Source organism: Pipistrellus hanaki (assembly GCF_964339955.1).
Source record: "Pipistrellus hanaki genome assembly, chromosome: 5".
NCBI classification, from domain to species: Eukaryota; Metazoa; Chordata; class Mammalia; order Chiroptera; family Vespertilionidae; genus Pipistrellus; species Pipistrellus hanaki.
Window position 1 is genome coordinate 34,477,620 of NC_140507.1, and position 19,710 is coordinate 34,497,329.

Genomic DNA, 19,710 nt, shown 5'->3' on the forward strand with positions numbered 1-19,710 from the left:
TTGGGTTCTGTCCTTGGAAATGTGACATTTTGATTTCGAATCATATGCCAGAGTGTATATGATTTCCAATTGTACTAAGTAGGTGAGAGGCTAAAATCCTAAAATGTTCATCTTCCAACTTTCCCCAATATGTGGTTTGTCTTTGGACCAGCAATAATTGCCTGAACAGTTACTATGGCTTCATTAATTTTTGTCAGTAGCTCTTTGATTCTTTTATATGCAGCAATTACACAATTTGAGCAGCTTCATTAAGAACTGCATGCCCAGTTGTTGAGTGTCAGTTCATGAACCAGGAGATCATGGTTGTTTTTTGTTTTTGTTTTTTAATATATTTTATTGATTTCTTTTTTTTTTAACAGAGAGGAAGAGAGAGGGATAGAGTTAGAAACATCGATGAGAGAGAATCATCGATCAGCTGCCTCTTGCACACCCCCCACTGGGGATGTGCCCGCAACCAAGGTACATGCCCTTGACCGGAATCGAACCTGGGAACTTTCAGTCTGCAGGCCGATGCTCTATTCACTGAGCCAAACCGGTTTTGGCAGATCATGGTTTGATTCTGGTTTGATTTCCGGTCAGTGTACATGTCTGGTTGTAGGTTGGATCTCAGTAGGGGACATATAAAAGGCAGCGATCCATGATTCTCTCTCATTGATGCTTCTCTCTCTCCCTTCTGTTTTCTGAAATCAATTAGAAAAACAAAAAAACCCCAAAAAGGACTGCATTTCCACTCTGGCTGGGTGGTTCAGTTGGTTGGAATGTTGTCCTGGACACCAAAAGGTGGTGGGTTCAATACCCAGGTTTTGGGAATGATCCCTGGTCCATGTATGTACATGAGGCAACCAATTGATATTTCTCTCTCTCTCCCTATCAACGAAAACATATCCTCAAGCGAGGATTAAAAAAAAAGAACTGCATCTCGTGAGGGTGTGGGGTGGGGATATCTGTAATAGTGTCAACAATAAAAATAAAGTAAAAAAAAAACAAACACCAAAAAAACCTGCATCTTCTATGTCAGAACCAAGAACATGCTTGTCTAAAGCAATAGGAAATCCCTCTTTTGTTTTATTTGCTTTATTTACTGGTAGTTACTACATCCTGTGTCATACTCTCCTGGAACAAAATGGCAATTGCCTTAAGCATTGCCAGGTAATCATGAAGTTGACTCTGAAGAAGGTTAGTAAAAACCATTACACCAGTAAAAACCATTAAATCAGAATTATTTACACCCAAATTGACCGGTGGTTCTGCATTTTTAGCAACATTGTTAGAATTTTTTGTATTTTCAGGTTTTGATTTCTTATATTTTTCAACATATTTAAGTCTAACAGTTAAACCAAGAAACCAGTCAATTGCTTATTGTCTATCTTGAATATTGAAAGGACAGTTAACATCTGAGATGTTTTTCAAAGAACGTGGGCCAGTCACTACTATGGATGTTTCTTTAATTACCTCTATCTTCAATCTTGTAGTATTTGATTTTCTCATCTTCAAGCCAGACAATAGAGTTTCTATATTCTGTTTTACCTTCTTAGTTGAAGCTGGTAAGGTTGTTGTAGTTCAGGGTTGTCAGCTTGCCTTGGAACATAGTCCTGGCTTCTTGCTCTGGTCTCAGGGCTTTGGCAGCTGTGAAAGCATGAACAAGTGATTTTTATTTCTCATTATGTTAATTTAGTACATAAAACATCCAAATGTAAGTTAAAATTCAGTGGCATTAATTATATCTATAATGTTTAAACGTTACTACTATTTAATTCTATCCATTAAATAACAACTTATTGTTGCTCCTTCCTAGCCCTTAGTAACCTCTATTCAATTATAGAGATCTCTATAAGTTTGCTTCTTCAAGTCAAATCCTATATAATAAAAGGCTGATATGCACTGACCACCAGGGGGCAGAAGCTCATGCAGGAGCTGACTCCTGGTGGTCAGTGCGTCAGAAGTCGGGACATCCCCTGAGGGCTCTCAGACTGCAAGAGGGCTCAGGCCAGGCTGAAAGGAAACCCCTCTCCCCCAGTTCACAAATTTTGTGCACCAGGCCTCTAGTGTTTTTATAAGTGGACTCATGCAACATTTATCTGTGTCTTGCTTACTTCACACACACACACAAAAAAACCCCCACAAAAAACAGCTAAAGCGAAAAATATTTTTATTGCTTTCAAAGCAGAAAGGAGAAGGAGAGAGAGAGAGAAGCATCAATGATGAGAGAGAATCATGGATTGGTTACATCCTGCAAGCCCACTATTGGGGATTGAGCCTGAAACCCAGGCATGAGCTCTGACCAGGAATCAAACTTGTGTCCTTTTGGTGCACAGGGCAACACCCAACCAACTGAGCCACACTGAGCAGCATTGTTGTTCTGAACATAAGCTACTCTAGGCTCATGATTAGTATTACCCATTGGTGACTTGATTTTTAACAATGTTGATTTAAAAAAAAAATTATTGTCATTTAAAAAATATATATTTTATTATTTTTTTTACAGAGAGGAAGGGAGAGGGATAGAGAGTCAGAAACATTAATGAGAGAGAAACATTTGTCAGCTACCTCCTGTACACATCCCACTGGAGATGTACCCACAACCAAGGTACATGCCATTGACCTGAATCGAATTTGGGACCCTTTCGTCCCCAGGCCGACACTCTATCCACTGAGCCAAACCGTTTTCTGCTGTTGATTGGTTTTTGTTCTGATTAAAGAAAAAGAGTTAGAAGCACAGGGGCATCTTCTGTTAGTTAAATCATAGTGTAAGAAGCATAGTATAAGAATCATACTTGTGAGGAACATTTGTCAAGTGAAAGTTTTGTAAGCAGAAGTCCCTTATTGAATGAGAGTGTTAGGTCACTAATTAAGTTAAGTACAATTATTAGTATTAAAGACTGAAACATAGTGATATTTTTATTTGTTTTTCTGTATTGTGACCTAGCGGAAGGAACACAGGCAATTAAATGGAGCACATACGTGGCTCCGTTTAGTATTTAGCTAGCTCACTTCCCATTTCTTTCTTTTTAAAAAAAATATATTTTATTGATTTTTTACAGAGAGGAAGGGAGAGAAAGAGCTAGAAATGTCAATGAGAGAGAAACATCGACCAGCTGCCTCTTGCACATCCCCTACCAGGGATGTGCCAGCAACCAAGGTACATGCCCTTGATTGGAATCGAACCTGGGACCTTTCAGTCCGCAGACCGACGCTCTACCACTGAGCCAAACCGGTTTTGTCTCACTTCCCATTTCTGAGCCTCAGATTCTATACCTGTCTGCCTCATTTTCACTACGAGGTTTAAAAGAGAAACAAATATATGAATACTAGAGGCCTGGTGCACGAATTCATGCATGGGGGCGGGGGGTGTGTCCCTCAGCCTGGCATGCACCCTTTCCAATCTAGGACCTCTTTAGGAGATGTCAGACTGCCGGTTTAGCCCCATCCCTCTCGCAAATCTGGGACTGCTGGCTCCTAACTGCTCACCTGCCTGCCTACCTGATCGTCCCTAACTATGCCTCCCAGCTTGCTAGCCCCCAACTGCCCCCCTCCCTCTGCTGGTCTGATCGCCCCCACTTGCCCCCGCCCCCCCCTCCCGCTTGCCCGATCACCCCCAACTACCCTCCCCTTTGGCCTGATTGCCCCTAACTGCCTCTGCATCAGTCCTGCCACCATGGCTTTGTCCGAAAGGATGCCCAGAAGGTCTCTAGATCTAATTAGCATATTACCCTTTTATTAGTATACACTTGAGGCCCAGTGCACGAATTCATGCATGGGTGGGGTCTAACCGGCCCACTCTGATGGGGCCTCATCAGGCTGGGCTGGTGAGGAGTAGGGGAGAGGCCACAGGCAGTTTGTCAGCTAGCCCCGCCCCCAATCGGGGTATTGGGGACTGATCGGGGGTTGGACCAGTCAGGGGGAGGGACTGCAGGTTGTTGGCTGGCTGGCCTTGTCCCTGATTGAGGTGTTGAGGGCCAGTTGGGGGCAGGGGTGGATGATGGAGGGCCTGCAGGCTGTTGGCTGGCCAGCCCAGCCCTCGATTGGGGTATTGGGGGCTGATCAGGGGCCAGGCTGTCCAGGGGCGGAGGGCTGATTGGGGCCCAGATGGGGCTGGTTGGCTGCCGCAGTGCACATCATAGCCACTGGTCATTTTGGTCTTTTTTTTTTTTTTTTTTTTTTTTATATATATATTAATATATTTTATTGATTTTTTTCACAGGGAGGAAGGGAGAGGAATAGAGAGCCAGAAACATCGATGAGAGAGAAACATCGATCAGCTGCCTCCTGCACACCCCCCTACTAGGGATGTGCCTGCAACCAAGGTACATGCCCTTGACCGGAATTGAACCTGGGACCTTTCAGTCCGCAAGCCGACTCTTATCCATTGAGCCAAACCAGTTTTGGCCATTTTGGTCTTTCTGGTCATTCCATCGTTCCGGTCACTGGGCTTTTATATATATAGATGCTAGCTAGCTATATGATACATTTGTTTCTAAAGATAACTATCAGAATTACCCATGGGATTTTTAAAAAATTAGGTGCCATCTGGACTATGTGGTTCAGTGGTATTGACTGTCCACCAGGAGATCATGGTTCTATTCCTGGTCTGGGCATGTGCCTGGGGTGTGGCTCCATCCCCAATGGGGGGCAAGTAGGATATAGTGGATCAGTGATTCTCATTATGACATTTCTATCTTTTCTCTCCTTTTCTGAAATAAATAAAAAATATATATTTAAAAAAATTCCAGATGTACTGTGTCTGTCAGAAGAACCCCCAGGCCTGTGGGATGGGGCTATGTTATTTTATAAAACTTCTCAGGTCATTCTGAGGTGCAGCCAGTGTTGAGAGCCATTTATTTGCTTCTTCCAACACTCAGAAACAAATCCCCAAAAGGCACAGACTAAAGCAGAAGTCAAAGGAAAAATAAATCCCATGTCATAACCAAGTTACGTGATGATGTAATGATAAAATTAAACTTGCTGGGTGCCTAGTAGGTTCTCAAATATTGAAAGAAAAAAATATGTCAGAATGGTTTGTCACTGGATTTCTATTGTAGGGGAAATGTCTATGGTCTAGAGCAGTTTGCCCACCACTCACTGGTTTAGAGACCATGGAAGGCCCTGAACTAATGATAGAATCCTTCAGTTTCTATAACATACAGCAGTTGCTATAGCAGTTTCTTTTGTTGGCTTAGATCAGATAATATAGCTTTTCTTCCTCCTTTAAATATCCAGGCCTGTCTTTTGCACTGTCATTAAAACTCTTTTATTGTGAGTCTGAGGATTTATAAGGCTTAAGCCAAAGGCCTGGGCTAGCAGGAATTTCTTGGCCTCCTAGGTTTCTCTTCTACCTCTTTATCAGGCTGCTCTTTCTCAGCAGCTTCAGTGCTCTAGGCTGGGCTTCTGCTGATAGTCTCATAGCCTCAGTGTTACTATATGGTCCTACATATACCAGTTTCCATGACCAGCCTACCTTTGCTTTCCAGCTTTCATTTGGACAATTTCCTCCTTTTACTCTGTACTTTTCCAAGACTTAAGTGATTTCCTTTGACATATTGTCCGGGCTTTCTCTTTAATCTATTGTTTCTGGGATCTGTCTACTAAGCAAGGGTCTTTACTTATTCAGAAACAGTTAACTTTAAAACAATAATCTTTTAGTATTTTGCCTTAGATAGCCGCAGGCTAAAATTGTAATGATGGCTGAAACCGGTTTGGGTTTGGCTCAGTGGATAGAGCGTTGGCCTGCAGACTGAAGGGTCCCGGGTTCGATTCCTGTCGGGGTCATGCACTTGGTTGCGGGCACATCCCCAGTAGGGTGTTTGCAAGAGGCAGCTGATCGATGATTGTCTCTCATCGATGTTTCTGACTCTCTATCCCTCTCTCTTCCTCTCTATAAAAAATCAATAAAATATATTAAAATAAAATAAAATAAAATTGTAATGATGCCAGAGATCACCTATCTTAACTCCTTGCTAGATTTGTTTACCTGGGCCTCAGGTCCCATTCTCTTCTCAGCAAAAGTTAACAGACTGACCTCTGACCCAGTCTGCTAGTTAGAAAGGATTAGTGGAAGGAGACTAAGTATTCCATTTCGCTTCTGTGTTCTGTGGTTGGTGCATTGCAGTAGGAGTCAGAAAACGATGGTCTCTAATCTCTGTTTTTTGTTAAAGGGCTCTAGATCTTGGCGAGGTCAGGCTGATTATATTTTTATTGTGTATAATTTCTAATTTAAATATAACCAAAGGAAATTAAGACTTTATTTATTTATTTCTTCTTTCACATTTTATTATTTGTGTACATATTTTAACATTGCCCCTCCCTTCCATGGAAATTAAGACTTTAAAGATTTAGTGGTTTACAAATGTGTAGGATAGTGTGGCTATTTATCTTCTTTCCCTTTTTACTTCTAGACTTAGACAAGTCATTTGTCCCTCTGCCTTTCATAGTCTTCGTTATCCCTCAGAATAGACATTCATTTTTAGTTACAATATAATATAAATCTTACTATTAAATTTAAGCTGGCCCAAAAGAAAATGAAATGATCTGTTAGCGTTTTGGGTTTGATAATGTTGTGTCTACATATGTTTATCATGTATTGTAGTTTCCCTAGTAAAAAATGATCCAAGGTAGTCCTTAGTAACAGGGGCAGTAGCTGCATCTCTACTGTAAAACAGCACTGCCGAAGAGGCAAGATGCTGTGGGAGTAGGTTGAATAGGAAAGGGTTTGTTCTTTAAGGAAGCATGGGACAGAGTTATTTTTAACTTTTAAAAAATATATTTTTGTTGATTTCAAAGAGGAAGGAAGAGATAAATAGAAACATCATTTACAAGAGACAAACATTGATAGGCTACCTCCGGCACACCCCCTACTGGGGGTGGATCCTGAAACCAGGGCATGTGCGCTGATCAGGAATCGAACTGTGATCTTTGGTTCATAGGTTGACGTCAAGCACCGAGGCACACTGGCCAGGCAAGCATGGGACATATTTATTTAAAAAATATTTTTATTGATTTCAGAGAGGAGGAGAGCAAGAGAGAGAGAGAAATATCAATGATATGAGAGAATCATTGATCAGCTGCCTCTTGCCCGCCCTCACTGGGGATCGAGCTCACAACCCGGGCATGTGCCTGCTCGGGAATGAAAATGTGACCTTCTTATGATTCTTAGACCGACGCTCAACTACTGAGCCACACTGGCCAGGCAGGACATATTTATTTATTTATTTATTAAAAAAATATATTTTATTGATTTTTTACAGAGAGGAAGAGAGGGATAGAGAGTTAGAAACATCCATGAGAGAGAATCATCAATCAGCTGCTTCTTGCACACCCCTTACTGGGGATGTGCCCACAACCAAGGTACATGCCCGTGACCGGAATCGAACCCGGGACCTTTCAGTCTGCAGGCTGATGCTCTATCCACTGAGCCAAACCGGTTTCGGCAGGCAGGACATACTTTAACAGTATAACGAAGTAGGGCATACTGAGGCAGTATGAGGAAATATTAATGCAGATTACACTCATGTTAGATTTTATAGATAAAAAATAAGCTAGTGTGGGCAGATTGGGGCCAGTTTATAGAGGGCTTTGTGTAAATGATATGTACTTCATTTGATTGACATTAAAAGTTTTTATTGCTAAGTTGTATTTACATTTAAATATTTTTAGTTCATATTTGGAATTTGAAATATTTTTTCTGTAAACATAGTATTAGTAGAGGTTAAAATAATTGCAATAATATATCTATGCGAAGAAATACAGTGAGTAATATAGCAAGTGTCTTTTCAATTGTTACTATGTCACAGGCACTTTAAACAACTTTATGAAGTATGATTCCTGAGAACCCATGCTTTTTTTTATTATTATTATTATTTTTATTTTAATTCTTTATTGTTTAAAGTATTACAGATAATATTACATATGTCTCCTTTTCCCCCCATTGGCCACCTCCACCCTTCAGCACATGCCCTCACCCCCTGGTGTCTGTGCCCATTCGTTATGCTTATAAGTACGCATACAAGTCCTTTGGTTGATCTCTTACCGTGCCCCCCTCCCCCTGTTTCCCCACCTTCTACCAGGGTGATATCAGCATCAGGAATCTGGATAAGGGCTGCATGTAAATTAACAAAGAGACTAGAAATATAATATAAATTTGTAATCCATGGGAGAGCCTGAGGAGGGTTTAGCTTTAGTAACCAAGTTCTTCGAGTTTCTGGACCCCTTGCTCTTTTTTTTTTTTTTTTAATATATTTTATTTTATTGATTTTTTTTTTTGCCCCCCCTTCCTCCCTCCCTCCCGTACATACCCTCCCTCCCCAGAGTTCCATGTCCATTGGTTGAACCTATATGGATGTACACAAGTTCTTCGGTTGATCTACTATCTCCCCCAGATCTTCCTCCCCTCCCCACTGTAATTCGACAGTCTGCCTGTTGTTTTACTGTCTCTATATCTGTCTCTTGGTTCATCAATTTATAATGTTCTTTATCATCCACAAATGAGTGAGGTCATGTGGTGTTTCTCTTTCATTGATTGGCTTATTTCACTCAGCATGATGTTCTCCAATTCCATCCAGGTTGCTGCAAATGATGAGAATTCCTTCTTTTTTATGGCAGCATAGTATTCCATTGTGTAGATGTACCATAGTTTTTGGATCCAATCATCTGCTGATGGGCACCTAGGCTGTTTCCAAGTTCTGGCTATTGTAGATTGTGCTGCTATGAACATAGGGGTGCATATATCCTTTCTGTTTGGTGTTTCTAGATTCTTGGGATTTATTCCTAGAAGTGGGATTACTGGGTCAAATGGGAGTTCCATTTTCAGTTTTTTGAGGAAACTCCACACTGTTCTCCACAGTGGTTGCACCAGTCTGCATTCCCACCAGCAGTGCACGAGGAGAACCCATGCTTTTAACCATTATGCTATACTCTTTCAAAATGGTTTCATACTAATAATTAAGGTAAAAATAAATAGAACCCTTGTGTGTTGCTACTTAGGGTAGAATCAGGCCTGAATAGAGAAGGAAGAACAAGGCTTCTAAATTCAAAGTTTTAAAATAATATAAGCTAACATTTACAATGATTATATAAGCTAATAGCTACAGTGCTTACATCACACTCGCCTGCCTGCCCATGAATTAGTTAAACTAAAGTTAACTCAGCAAACATTATCTGAGCATCCCCTACTGTGAGACAGAGATAAAATAATAAGTCTCTATTATCAAGTGACCTAAGGTTTTTTTTAGTTTTATTAAAACAATATATCCTCAAATAACTAGAGGAGCAATGAGAGAAATTAAAAACCTTATTTGGCAAGTTTTACTGATATCTTTTATACCCAAATTGCAAAAAACAATTACATTATTTTTAAAAAGTATAAAAAGGAATAAAAAACCCTACCAGAGTATATTATACATAACATTTAAAATTTGTGTAGTCCTTTATTATGTACATTTAATTTTTTTATAGTGGTAATAGCATCTTTAAAGGTTTTGCCTTTTTTATTCTTTTTAAGAATATATATCTTTATTAATTTCAGAGAGGAAGGAAGAGGGAGAGAGAGAGATAGAAACATCAATGATGAGAGAAAATTATTGACCAGCTGCCTCCCACCAGGGATCAAGCCTGAAACCCGGAATTTGATCCTTGACCTCCTGGTTCATAGGTCAACTGTCAATCACTGAATCATGCTGACTGGGTATATTTCTTATTTTTAATTTTTCTTTTTTCTGCTTCCCATGTAATTAAAAAATACATTTTTCTTACTGATTTCAGAAAGAGGAACAGAGGGATAGAAACATCATTGACGAGAGAGAATCATCAGTGGCTGCCTCCACACCTCGCTCTGGGGGTCAGTTCAGCTGCAACCTGGACATGTGTTCTGCTGGGGAATTGAACTGTAACCTGCTGTTTTTTTTGGTTTTTTTTTTATCCTCACCTTATCTCATCCCCATCTTGGGATCAGATAAAATATATATATCTTATCTCATATATAATGCTTTTTCCTGTATATACCTATGATAAAGTTAACTTATAAATTAGGCACAGTAAGAGATTATCAACAATAGCTAGTAAAGTATTAGCCGGCGTGGCTGTTTGTTGGATATCCTCTTTGGTGGCTCGATCCCTAGTATGGGGATATTTTCTAATGTTTATTATGATTTATTCTTTGATCTAAAGATTATTTAACAATATACTTGTTCATTTCCTAACATAGACATATTCTAGTTATGTTTTTTGTAATTAACTACTAACTTAATTACTTATGGACAGTTAATATTCCAAATGATTCCAGTCCTTTCAAATTGGTTGAGCAAGTAGTTTATAGCCTAGTACATGGTAAATATTTATAAGTATATCCTGTGCTTGGAAAAAATGTATATTCCACAATGGGAGTGTAGGAATTTTATGTATTCATTAGGGCAAGTTTGTTATTCTTGATGCTGAAAATTTTATTTTATTTATTTACTTGTTTAATATGTTTGTATTGATTTCAGAGAGGAAGGGAGAGGGAGCGGAAGAGGTAGGGGGAAGAGAGAGAGAGAGAAAGAGAGAGAGAGAGAGAGAGAGAGAGAAAGAGAGAGAGAGAGAGATTAATGATAAGAGAGAATCACTGATTGGCTGCCTCCTGCATGCCCCCTACTGGGAATCTAGCCTGCAACACGGGCATGTGCCCTTGACTGGAATTAAAACTGGGACCCTTCAGTCCACAGGCCGATGCTCTGTCCACTGAGCCAAACCACCTGGAGCGTGATGCTGAAAATTTTAAACCCTTGGTGATTTTTTTTTCTTATTTTGTTAATTACTGAGAGGTTTATTTCCCCTATGATTATAATTTTTTCTTATAGTTATGACAGTTTTTGCTTTTAATATTTTGAGGCTATGTTATTAGAGGCAACTAATAAGATACTTTTTAAAGTGTTTGGTTTTGTTTGTAATATTTTGATGTGTCTAGGTATAGATTTCTGTTTGTTTATTCTCAGAATTTTCTGGACTAGTGGATTAGTTCTGGTGAATTCTTAGCCAATTTTTGCTATAATTTCTGTAAGTCTAATTTTTCTCTCCAGTCTTCTGTTATTCCCCAAGCATTTTGGGATCAGGAATTCATCCTTGCGTCTCTTGTTGAGCTTTGTGAGTTTAACAAGAATTATTTGGGAGTCTTTCTTCCCAAGGTGAAATTTTAAGAGTTATATTTATTTCTTTTTTAACTCTCTTGTTCTTATTTTCTCTGTTTTCATGTTCGGAGGCATCTCTTTCGTTCGGAATTTTTGTCTATCTTTAACAGTTGGATTTTGTGGGAGGAGGGGTTGGAACCGGAAGCCTGGGCAGGAATCCTCATGGTAAATCAAACCTGCCACCTTTTGGTATGGGATAATGCTCCAACCAACTGAGCCACACCGGTCTGGGCTGGGCATTAACTTTTTGTTGTAAATAATTGCCTAAAATATCGTTCTACAAGCTTTTACATTGGATTATTTTCTTTGGGTGAAAATATTAGGAGTGGAATGAATAGTTATTTCATGTTGATGGTTTGTGGTAGAGTAGGTGTGTCTTTTCCTGGTTTCATGGATTAGGAGACTAAGGCAGACTTAATTGGCTTGTTTAAGGTAACATAATTTGTGATGAAATCAGAGGACAAAGCTCATTATGACCTTGTCTGATAGTGTGATTCTGGCTTCTTTACCTGTTAGCATTTATGTTCTTTCTCCACTACCTATGGAAGGCATGTGTTTTATAGTTATACTTCCTGATAGTATAATTATTTGTAGTAGTAGGGCAAGACAGAACCAACATCATATCATAGATTGATTATGGCTGTATTTGTCATAAAGCATGTAATAATAATGGATTTTTATTGTTATTGGATAATAAGGTAGTGGTTAAGAGTTTGGGATCCAGAGCTGGATGGCCTAGCTTTGAATCCTGGCTCTGCCACTTACTAAATCACTCACTACTATTTGACTAAAGGTATATAGTAAAACTAGAGGCCCGGTGCACGAAATTCGTGCATGGGGAGTGGGGGGGGGGTGTCCCTCAGCCCAGCCTGCACCCTCTCCAATCTGGGACCCCTCGAGGGATGTCAACTGCAGTCGGACATCCATCTCACAATCCAGGACTGCTGGCTCCCAACTGCTCACCTGCCTGCCTTCCTGATTGCCAGCCTGATCATCCCCTAACCGCTCCCCTGCCAGCCTGTTTGCCTCCAGCTTCCCTCCTCTGCTGGTCTGGCAACCCCTAACTGCCCTCCCCTGCAGGGTTGATCGTCTCCAACTGCCCTCCCTTGCAGGCCTGGTCCCTCTCAACTGCCCTCCCTTGCAGGCCTGGTGCCTTCCAACTGCCCTCCCCTGCTGGCCATCTTGTGGTGGCCATCTTGTGTCCACATGGGGGCAGGAATCTTTGACCACATGGGGGCAGCCATCTTGTGTGTTGGAGTGATGGTCAATCTGCATATTACTCTTTTATTAGATAGGATAGGAGTAATAACACAGTGTCTATCTTAAGAGGATTAAAGGGGGAGCTGTGCTTGTCACATAGCAAAAACCAAGTAAATGTTAGTTTATTTAAAGTTACAGTGGAACCTCTTTTCTCAAACTTAATTCATTCTGGAAGGCTGTTCAAGAAGCAATTTGTTCGAAAACCAAATCATTTTTCCCCATTAGAAATAATGTAAATTGAACTAATCCATTCCAAACCCCCAAGTTATTCCATTTTAATGTTTTTATATACAGTACATGTCTAATACACAGTTTACAAATAAACAGTTCTTCTGTTAAATGTATCAAACCCCCTACTGTCCTGAAAAGAATTTTTCACATGTCACTGCCTTGGAAATGCTGTCACCAGCTAACTGCTTTTTGTTTATACAATCAATAACAGTTTTTCTACCTATTCAGTTGCCTGTGATTCTTGTTATGTGAGCACTTTCACACCCTTAGCACATTAGCACACTTGTTGGCCTCTTTATGTTTTAAAATTATACTAATTGAGGATATGCACCAGCAACAAAAGCATTCTCTCCTTTGTTGCCTGAGAGACTTTGTCACGCTGGAGTATCAGCTTGAAAGGTCAAAAACTCAAGTTTTGCTCCACAACATTTTTTTTTCTGTGAACAACTAAGTCTGAGTTGTTTTGAGATGTTTGAAAACCGAGGTTTGATTAGAATTTAGGACTTGAATAAACAAGCAAATTTCATATTTAGCAATAATTGACAAATTAATTGATCACAAATAAAATTATGTAAAAAATTTGTGAGAAACCCACTCAAATTGTAGTTTTCAGTAGAGGCAAGTAAATATTTGTTTTTTCCACCTATCTTGGTATCATGGTTTTAAAGTTCCAAAGCCATGTAGCCTTGAAGTCATGTTTTTTTTCCTGATAACTTGCAAATGGATAACAGGCAAAAATGGCCTGTTGGGCTTTAAAAAATTTATATAATAAGATGTAGTTTGTCTCATTTCCTAGTAACTATATACATGAAGGAAATAATCAGTATTTTAAGTAAAGTCATTCTGTGAAATTTAACTTAGTTCTGTGTGAATAGTCTAAAAACTCAAATGGTAACTTATAAGTCATTAAATTGAACCCAGTTGTTTGATATTTTTAAGCCTCAGACATTGTTATTTTTTTATTTTTTATTTTTTAAATATATTTTATTGATTTTGTACAGAGAGGAAGGGAGAGAGATAGAGAGCTAGAAACATCGATGAGAGAGAGTCATCGATCAGCTGCCTCTTACACACCCCCTACTGGGGATATGCCCGCAGCCAAGGTACATGCCCCTGACCGGAATCGAACCTGGGTCCCTTCAGTCCCCAAGCCGACGCTCTATCCATTGAGCCAAACCGGTCTCGGCTCAGACATTGTTATTTTTATTTGAATTATATTAGTTCACTCAGCTTACTCTTTTTGAATACTTAATCTGTGCTAGGTGGATAGTATTTTCAGCATTAAGGAGGGAAGATTAAGTCTGAGGGAAGGAAGGCAGGAGATCTGTACTGTTTATTAGGTGTTAAAAGCATGGATATGGATTTAGATCCGAAATGGAGGTAATCAGATACTATTTTTTGAGAAAAGATTAACTTATGGTCTCTGCATTGGACAAGTCCAAAGGAGCTTGATGCACATTGTATTCCACATGAATGTTGTCCTTTGGAGCTGTGCAGTGCGCTGTTCTGGATGCAGCCTCTCCTGCATGTCCTGTGAAATAACCAAGTTGGTTGTATTGACATTGCTGGAATCTAGCCTGTACCTTTCAGGGTTATTTCATTTGTTCCATTATTGTTCACTAATAAATAGGATGTCTGTTTGGGAAGAATGTAGACTCACCTTCAGAAGGGACCACAGTCTACTCCCCACCCTGGTTTTAATGAGATATAATTGACAAATAATGTACTAGAATCACACTCTCTTGACATTGTTACAGTTTCTTTTTATGATTTTCTCTCCACCCTACCCCCATGTTGTGCTGTGATCTGAGGACTAGAACAAAGTTAATCTTTTCCTTGGTGTGTTTCTGTTTATTTCAGTTTTTAGTTCTTTATAAATTAAAACAGCTGATTTATTTTCCCAGAATATGGATAGATTACTTCTATAAAACAAATACAAGTTAAGATTTACTACTGTGTAAAGGGCTATGTTATGAACAATTAAGACAAAGCATTTTAGTTGTAATTATTGTTAAGCTGGAGTGTTTTCATCTAGAATATTTTAGGCATTGTTTTCTTAGAAAGCTAATGGGAAAAAGTTTGATTCTTATTGATGTCGATGTTTTGTCTGTCTAAAGTGTCAGCCCAAGAAAAAGTCAACGCCACTGAAGTATGAAGTTGGAGATCTCATCTGGGCAAAATTCAAGAGACGCCCATGGTGGCCCTGCAGGATTTGTTCTGATCCGTTGATTAACACACACTCAAAAATGAAAGGTAATATTTCAGTTGATTTCACATGATAAGAAACAGTTTGGGATGATAAACTCGCAGTTCCCTTAAGTATAACCCAATTTTTGTTGCTTTTAGCAGTAATCCATTTTTACCTCTGAGCATTTCATGAATGGGTTATTACTAATTTATTTTATTTTTTTGGATTTTTTTATATGTTTGTTTTATTTTACTCTATAATTTAAACTTTTTCAATTATTCTATCTGTAGATGCCAGGAAAATGTCAGGCTTTACCTAAAGTTTACATCGTCTAGAATCCTTTTCAGTATATTTGTTTTTCTACTTTAATCTTTAGTTTTTATATTGTGGTTTTTTTGTTAAAGCTAAAACAGTTATAAAAATGAGTATAAGTTATAAATTATTTCATATTTTAAAGTCTTGATTTAGAATATTACCATTAATAACTTAGATTGCTTATTCTCTTTGAATTTCAAATGATTGATCATTAAAATGATATAAGAAAAGATCTGAAAATTTATCTTTGCTCCCTTTTTTCTATTAAGATGGTTTATGATTTTACTATAGTTTTAATATATTTTTTAGTTTTTGAATAGGTTATATATGCGCAAGATTCAAAAACTCATCTTATTCCTTTTTCTCTGATCTGTTCCATTCTTTCTTTTTAATATATTTTTATTGATTTTTTTTACAGAGACGAAGGAAGAGGGATAGAGAGTTAGAAACATTGATGAGAGAGAAACATCCATCAGCTGCCTCCTGCACACCCAGCATTGGGGGTGTGCCCGCAACCAAGGTACATGCCCTTGACCGGAATTGAACCTGGGACCTTTCAGTCTGAAGGCCGATGCTCTATCCACTGAGCCAGACCGGTTTTGGCTGTTCCATTCTTTTTTAAAAAATGTTTCTTTTAGCCAAAACTGGTTTGGCTCAGTGGATAGAGCGTCGGCCTGTGGACTGAAGGGTCCCAGGTTCGATTCTGGTCAAGGGCATGTGCCTTGGTTGAGGGCACATCCCCGGTAGGGGGTGTGCAGGAGGCAGCTGATGGATATTTCTCTCTCATCGATGTTTCTTACTCTCTATCCCTCTCTCTTCCACTCTGTAAAAAATCAATAAAATATATATTTTTAAAAATGTTTCTTTTATTATTGATATGTTTTTATTGATTTCAGAGAGGAAGAAAGGAGAGGTAGAAATATCATTGATGAGAGAGAATCATTGATTGGTTGCCTGCTGCATGCCCCCCACTGGGGATGGAACCTGCAACCTAGGCATGTGCCCCTGACTGGAATTGAACCTGTGACTCTTCAGTTCACAGGCCAATGCTCTATCCACTGAGCCAACCAGCTGGGGTCGATCTGTTCCATTCTTTACCCTTCCTTTCAAACCAATTGTTATGACTGTTTCTATAAATATACATATATTCTCATATCCCTACCCTTTTAATTTAATTTTATTGTTTAAAGTATTACAAATAATAGTACATATGTCTCCTTTTTCTTCCCCATTGACCTTCTCCCGGCCTCCCCTATGCCCCCCCCTCCCTGCGCACATGCCCTCACCCCCCACCCTACCCTATGTCTTGTGTCCATTGGTTATGCTTATATGAATGTATACAAGTCCTTCGGTTGATCTCTTACCATACCTACCCTTTTAATTTTAACATAAGTCGCACATTGTACCTTTGTTCCACAGTAGCTTTTTTTTTTTTTTTTTAACTTCCTAGAGTTTTTCCCCAGTAGTGCATTAAAACTTCCTTTTTTTTTTAATAGCTGCATAGTTTTTCCACTTTTTAAATACGCTATACTTTATATAACCAATTCCCCTGTTGATGGATGCTAACTTGTTTCTAATTTTGTGTTGTAAAGATAAGATATATATATACACACACACACACACACACACACACACACACACGTACATACTTGTGTATACATACATGTGTTTGTGTGTACACGCAAGTAATGCAAGAAATACTGTGTATTTCATATATACATGTCCATTTATCTGTACAATGATTTACCAAAAGTGGGATTGGTAGATTTAATTTTATATATTGCATATTGAATATTGAGTTGCCTAAAGACCTTTATAATTCACTGTTTTTATAAAATGGTATCTTGCCCTGGCCATGTAGTTCATTTGTTGGAGTGTTTTCCCATAATCCAAAGAGGTTGCAGACTTTATCCCCAGTTTCTGGTCATGGCGTGTAGGGGGATAATAATATTTCTTTTATTATAAATATATTTTTAATATGAGTTTCTTCCTCTCTCTCTCTCTCTCTCAAGTAAATAAAAACATATCGTTGGGTGAGGATTAAAAAAAAGGTATCTTGGCGGGCCTGTGTCGCTCAGTGGTTGATTGTTGACCTATGAACCATGAGGTCATGGTTCGATTCTAGTTGGGGTATCTGCCCAGATTTTGGGCTCTATCCCAGTGGAGGTGTGTAGGAGGCAGCTGATTGATGATTCTCTGTCATTGATATTTCTATCTCTCTCTTTCTGTTCCTCTCTCTGAAATCAATAAAAACATATTAAATATTTTCCCTCCTTCTATCTGACCTATGGCAGAGTTTCTTGTCCTGCAGGTTTTTTAGCTTATTGATTTTGGGGGGCTTCTTTGGTGACAGGGGCTTCTTTGGCGACAGTGGGGTGTGTGTGTGTGTGTGTGTGTGTGTGTGTGTGTGTGTGTGTGTGAGGGTGTTATCTTAATGATAAACAATCATCTTTTTAAAGTAATGACACTGTTTTTTATCTTTATCTAGTTTCCAACCGGAGACCTTATCGACAATACTATGTGGAAGCTTTTGGAGACCCTTCTGAGAGAGCCTGGGTGGCTGGAAAAGCAATTGTCATGTTTGAAGGCAGACATCAGTTTGAAGAGCTACCTGTCCTTAGGAGAAGAGGGAAGCAAAAAGAAAAAGGATATAGGCATAAGGTAAAAAACAAAACAAAATACATACACAAAAGAACAAAAGCCTCTCAAATTATCTTCTGGAGGGTAGGCATAGAGAAGGCAAGGAAGAAGCATTCTATTTTTGAAATACAAGTTTATTCCCTTTGGTAGATGGATATTTGTGAGAAAATAGGTAGAAAGCAAGGGTTTTTTTTTGCAGAGATGAAATGGGGCTAGCCTTCCAAATATTTATGCTCAATTTTTTGAGAAATGATACCAGTTAATTTTTGCCGTGTCACTTACATATGACAGTACAGCATGACAAAAGCAATCTTCTTTGGTTATATCTTATGTAAAAAGAAACTGATCATCAAAATGAAATTCCTTACTCTCTGGATTAATTATTTCTTTTTAAAATGGGAAAGATAGCCGAAACCGGTTTGGCTCAATGGATAGAGCATCGGCTTGGGGACTGAAAGGTCCCGGGTTCGATTCCGGTCAGGGGCATGTACCTTGGTTGCGAGCATTTCCCCAGTGGGGGCTGTGCAAGAGACAGCTGATCGATGACTCTCATCGATGTTTCTAACTATCTCTCTCCCTTCCTCTCTATACAAAATCAATAAAATATATATTTTTTTAAAAATGGGAAAGATAAAGCTTTAAATGTTTTTGTTTTATTTGTTTTGATTTTTGTGTTCAGTTATTAGTGCTTCAGATTGTAGTTTCATACCTGGTTATGGTTTTTTTATTGTTTTTTTTTTGGTTATGTTTGTTTTTTGTTAATCTCCACTCAAGGATATTTTTTTCCCCATTGATTTTTAGAGATATTGGAAGGAATAGAGAGACAGAAACATCAATGTGAGAGAGACACATTGATTGATTTGTCCCCAATTTCTGGTCAGGGCATGTAAGGGAGGCAGTTGATGAACATTTTCCCCATGTGCCCCAAACAGGGCTGAAGGTCGAACCTGCAACACTGGTATATGCCCTTGATCTGAAATCAAACCCACGTCACTTTGGTATGCAGGCCAAAACTCTAACCATTGAGTAACAACGGCCAGGGCCATACCTGGTTATGTTTTTTTTGCTTGTTTGTTAACCCTCACTTGAGGATATTATTTTTTTTATTGATTTTTAGAGAGAGTGGAAGGGGGAAGGAAGGAGGGAGGGAGGGAGAGAGGGAGAAAGAGAGAAAGAAATTGATTGATTGCCTCCCAAACATTCCCTGACCAGGGCCAGGGATCGAACCCACAACCTAGGTATGTGCCTTTTACTGGGAATTGAACTTGAGACTCTTTGAAATCATGACTAGGATAATTTAGAATCGATATGCAGTCCCTACTAATTTTTAATTTGAGTTCTTTTTGTTTATTAAAAAATTTTTTTTTAAATCCTCACCCGAGGATATTTTTCCATTAATTTTTAGAGAGTGGAAGCAGGGGGAGAGGGGAGAGTGAGAAACGTTGATATGGAGACATTGATGGTTGCTTCCTGCATGCCCCTTGACTGGGATTGAGCTCACAATCGAGGTATGTGCCCTTGACCTTGACCAGGAATTGAATCTGCGACCCCTTGGTCTGAGGGCCAACGCTCTAACCACTGAGCCTGAGCAAAATCAGCCAGGGTGAGTTCGTTTTAAAAATATTTTTATCGAGTTTTAGAGTGAGATAGAGGAATGGAAAGAGAGAGCAAAACATTGATCTGTTGCCTTTCCCATGCCCTTTACTTGGAATTGAGCCCACAACCTCGGCATGTGCCATGACTGGGAATCCAACCAGCAATCTTTCTGTGCATGGGTCGATGCCCTACCAACTGTAGCAAAATCAGCCACGGCTGATTTAGTGTCTTTAACTCAAAAACTAGTATAATCATTATACATTCTTGTGCAACTATTGTGTGGATTCGAAGTAATTATAAATATTTAATATGGCATAAGGTTGATGC

General features: G+C 39.0%; 1 protein-coding gene across 10 annotated transcripts in view; it reads left to right on the forward strand.

Annotated features, from left to right (window-relative positions):
* The window catches only part of NSD1 (nuclear receptor binding SET domain protein 1), a 116,304-nt gene that overhangs the window by 18,125 nt on the left and 78,469 nt on the right, over positions 1 to 19,710 (forward strand). For all 10 annotated transcript variants that reach the window (XM_084886544.1, XM_084886540.1, XM_084886539.1 and 7 more), the window contains 2 exons: positions 14,762 to 14,897; positions 17,636 to 17,808. In XM_084886544.1, the coding sequence (XP_084742670.1) occupies positions 14,762 to 14,897; positions 17,636 to 17,808 (309 nt within the window). The remainder of the gene's footprint in view (positions 1 to 14,761; positions 14,898 to 17,635; positions 17,809 to 19,710) is intronic.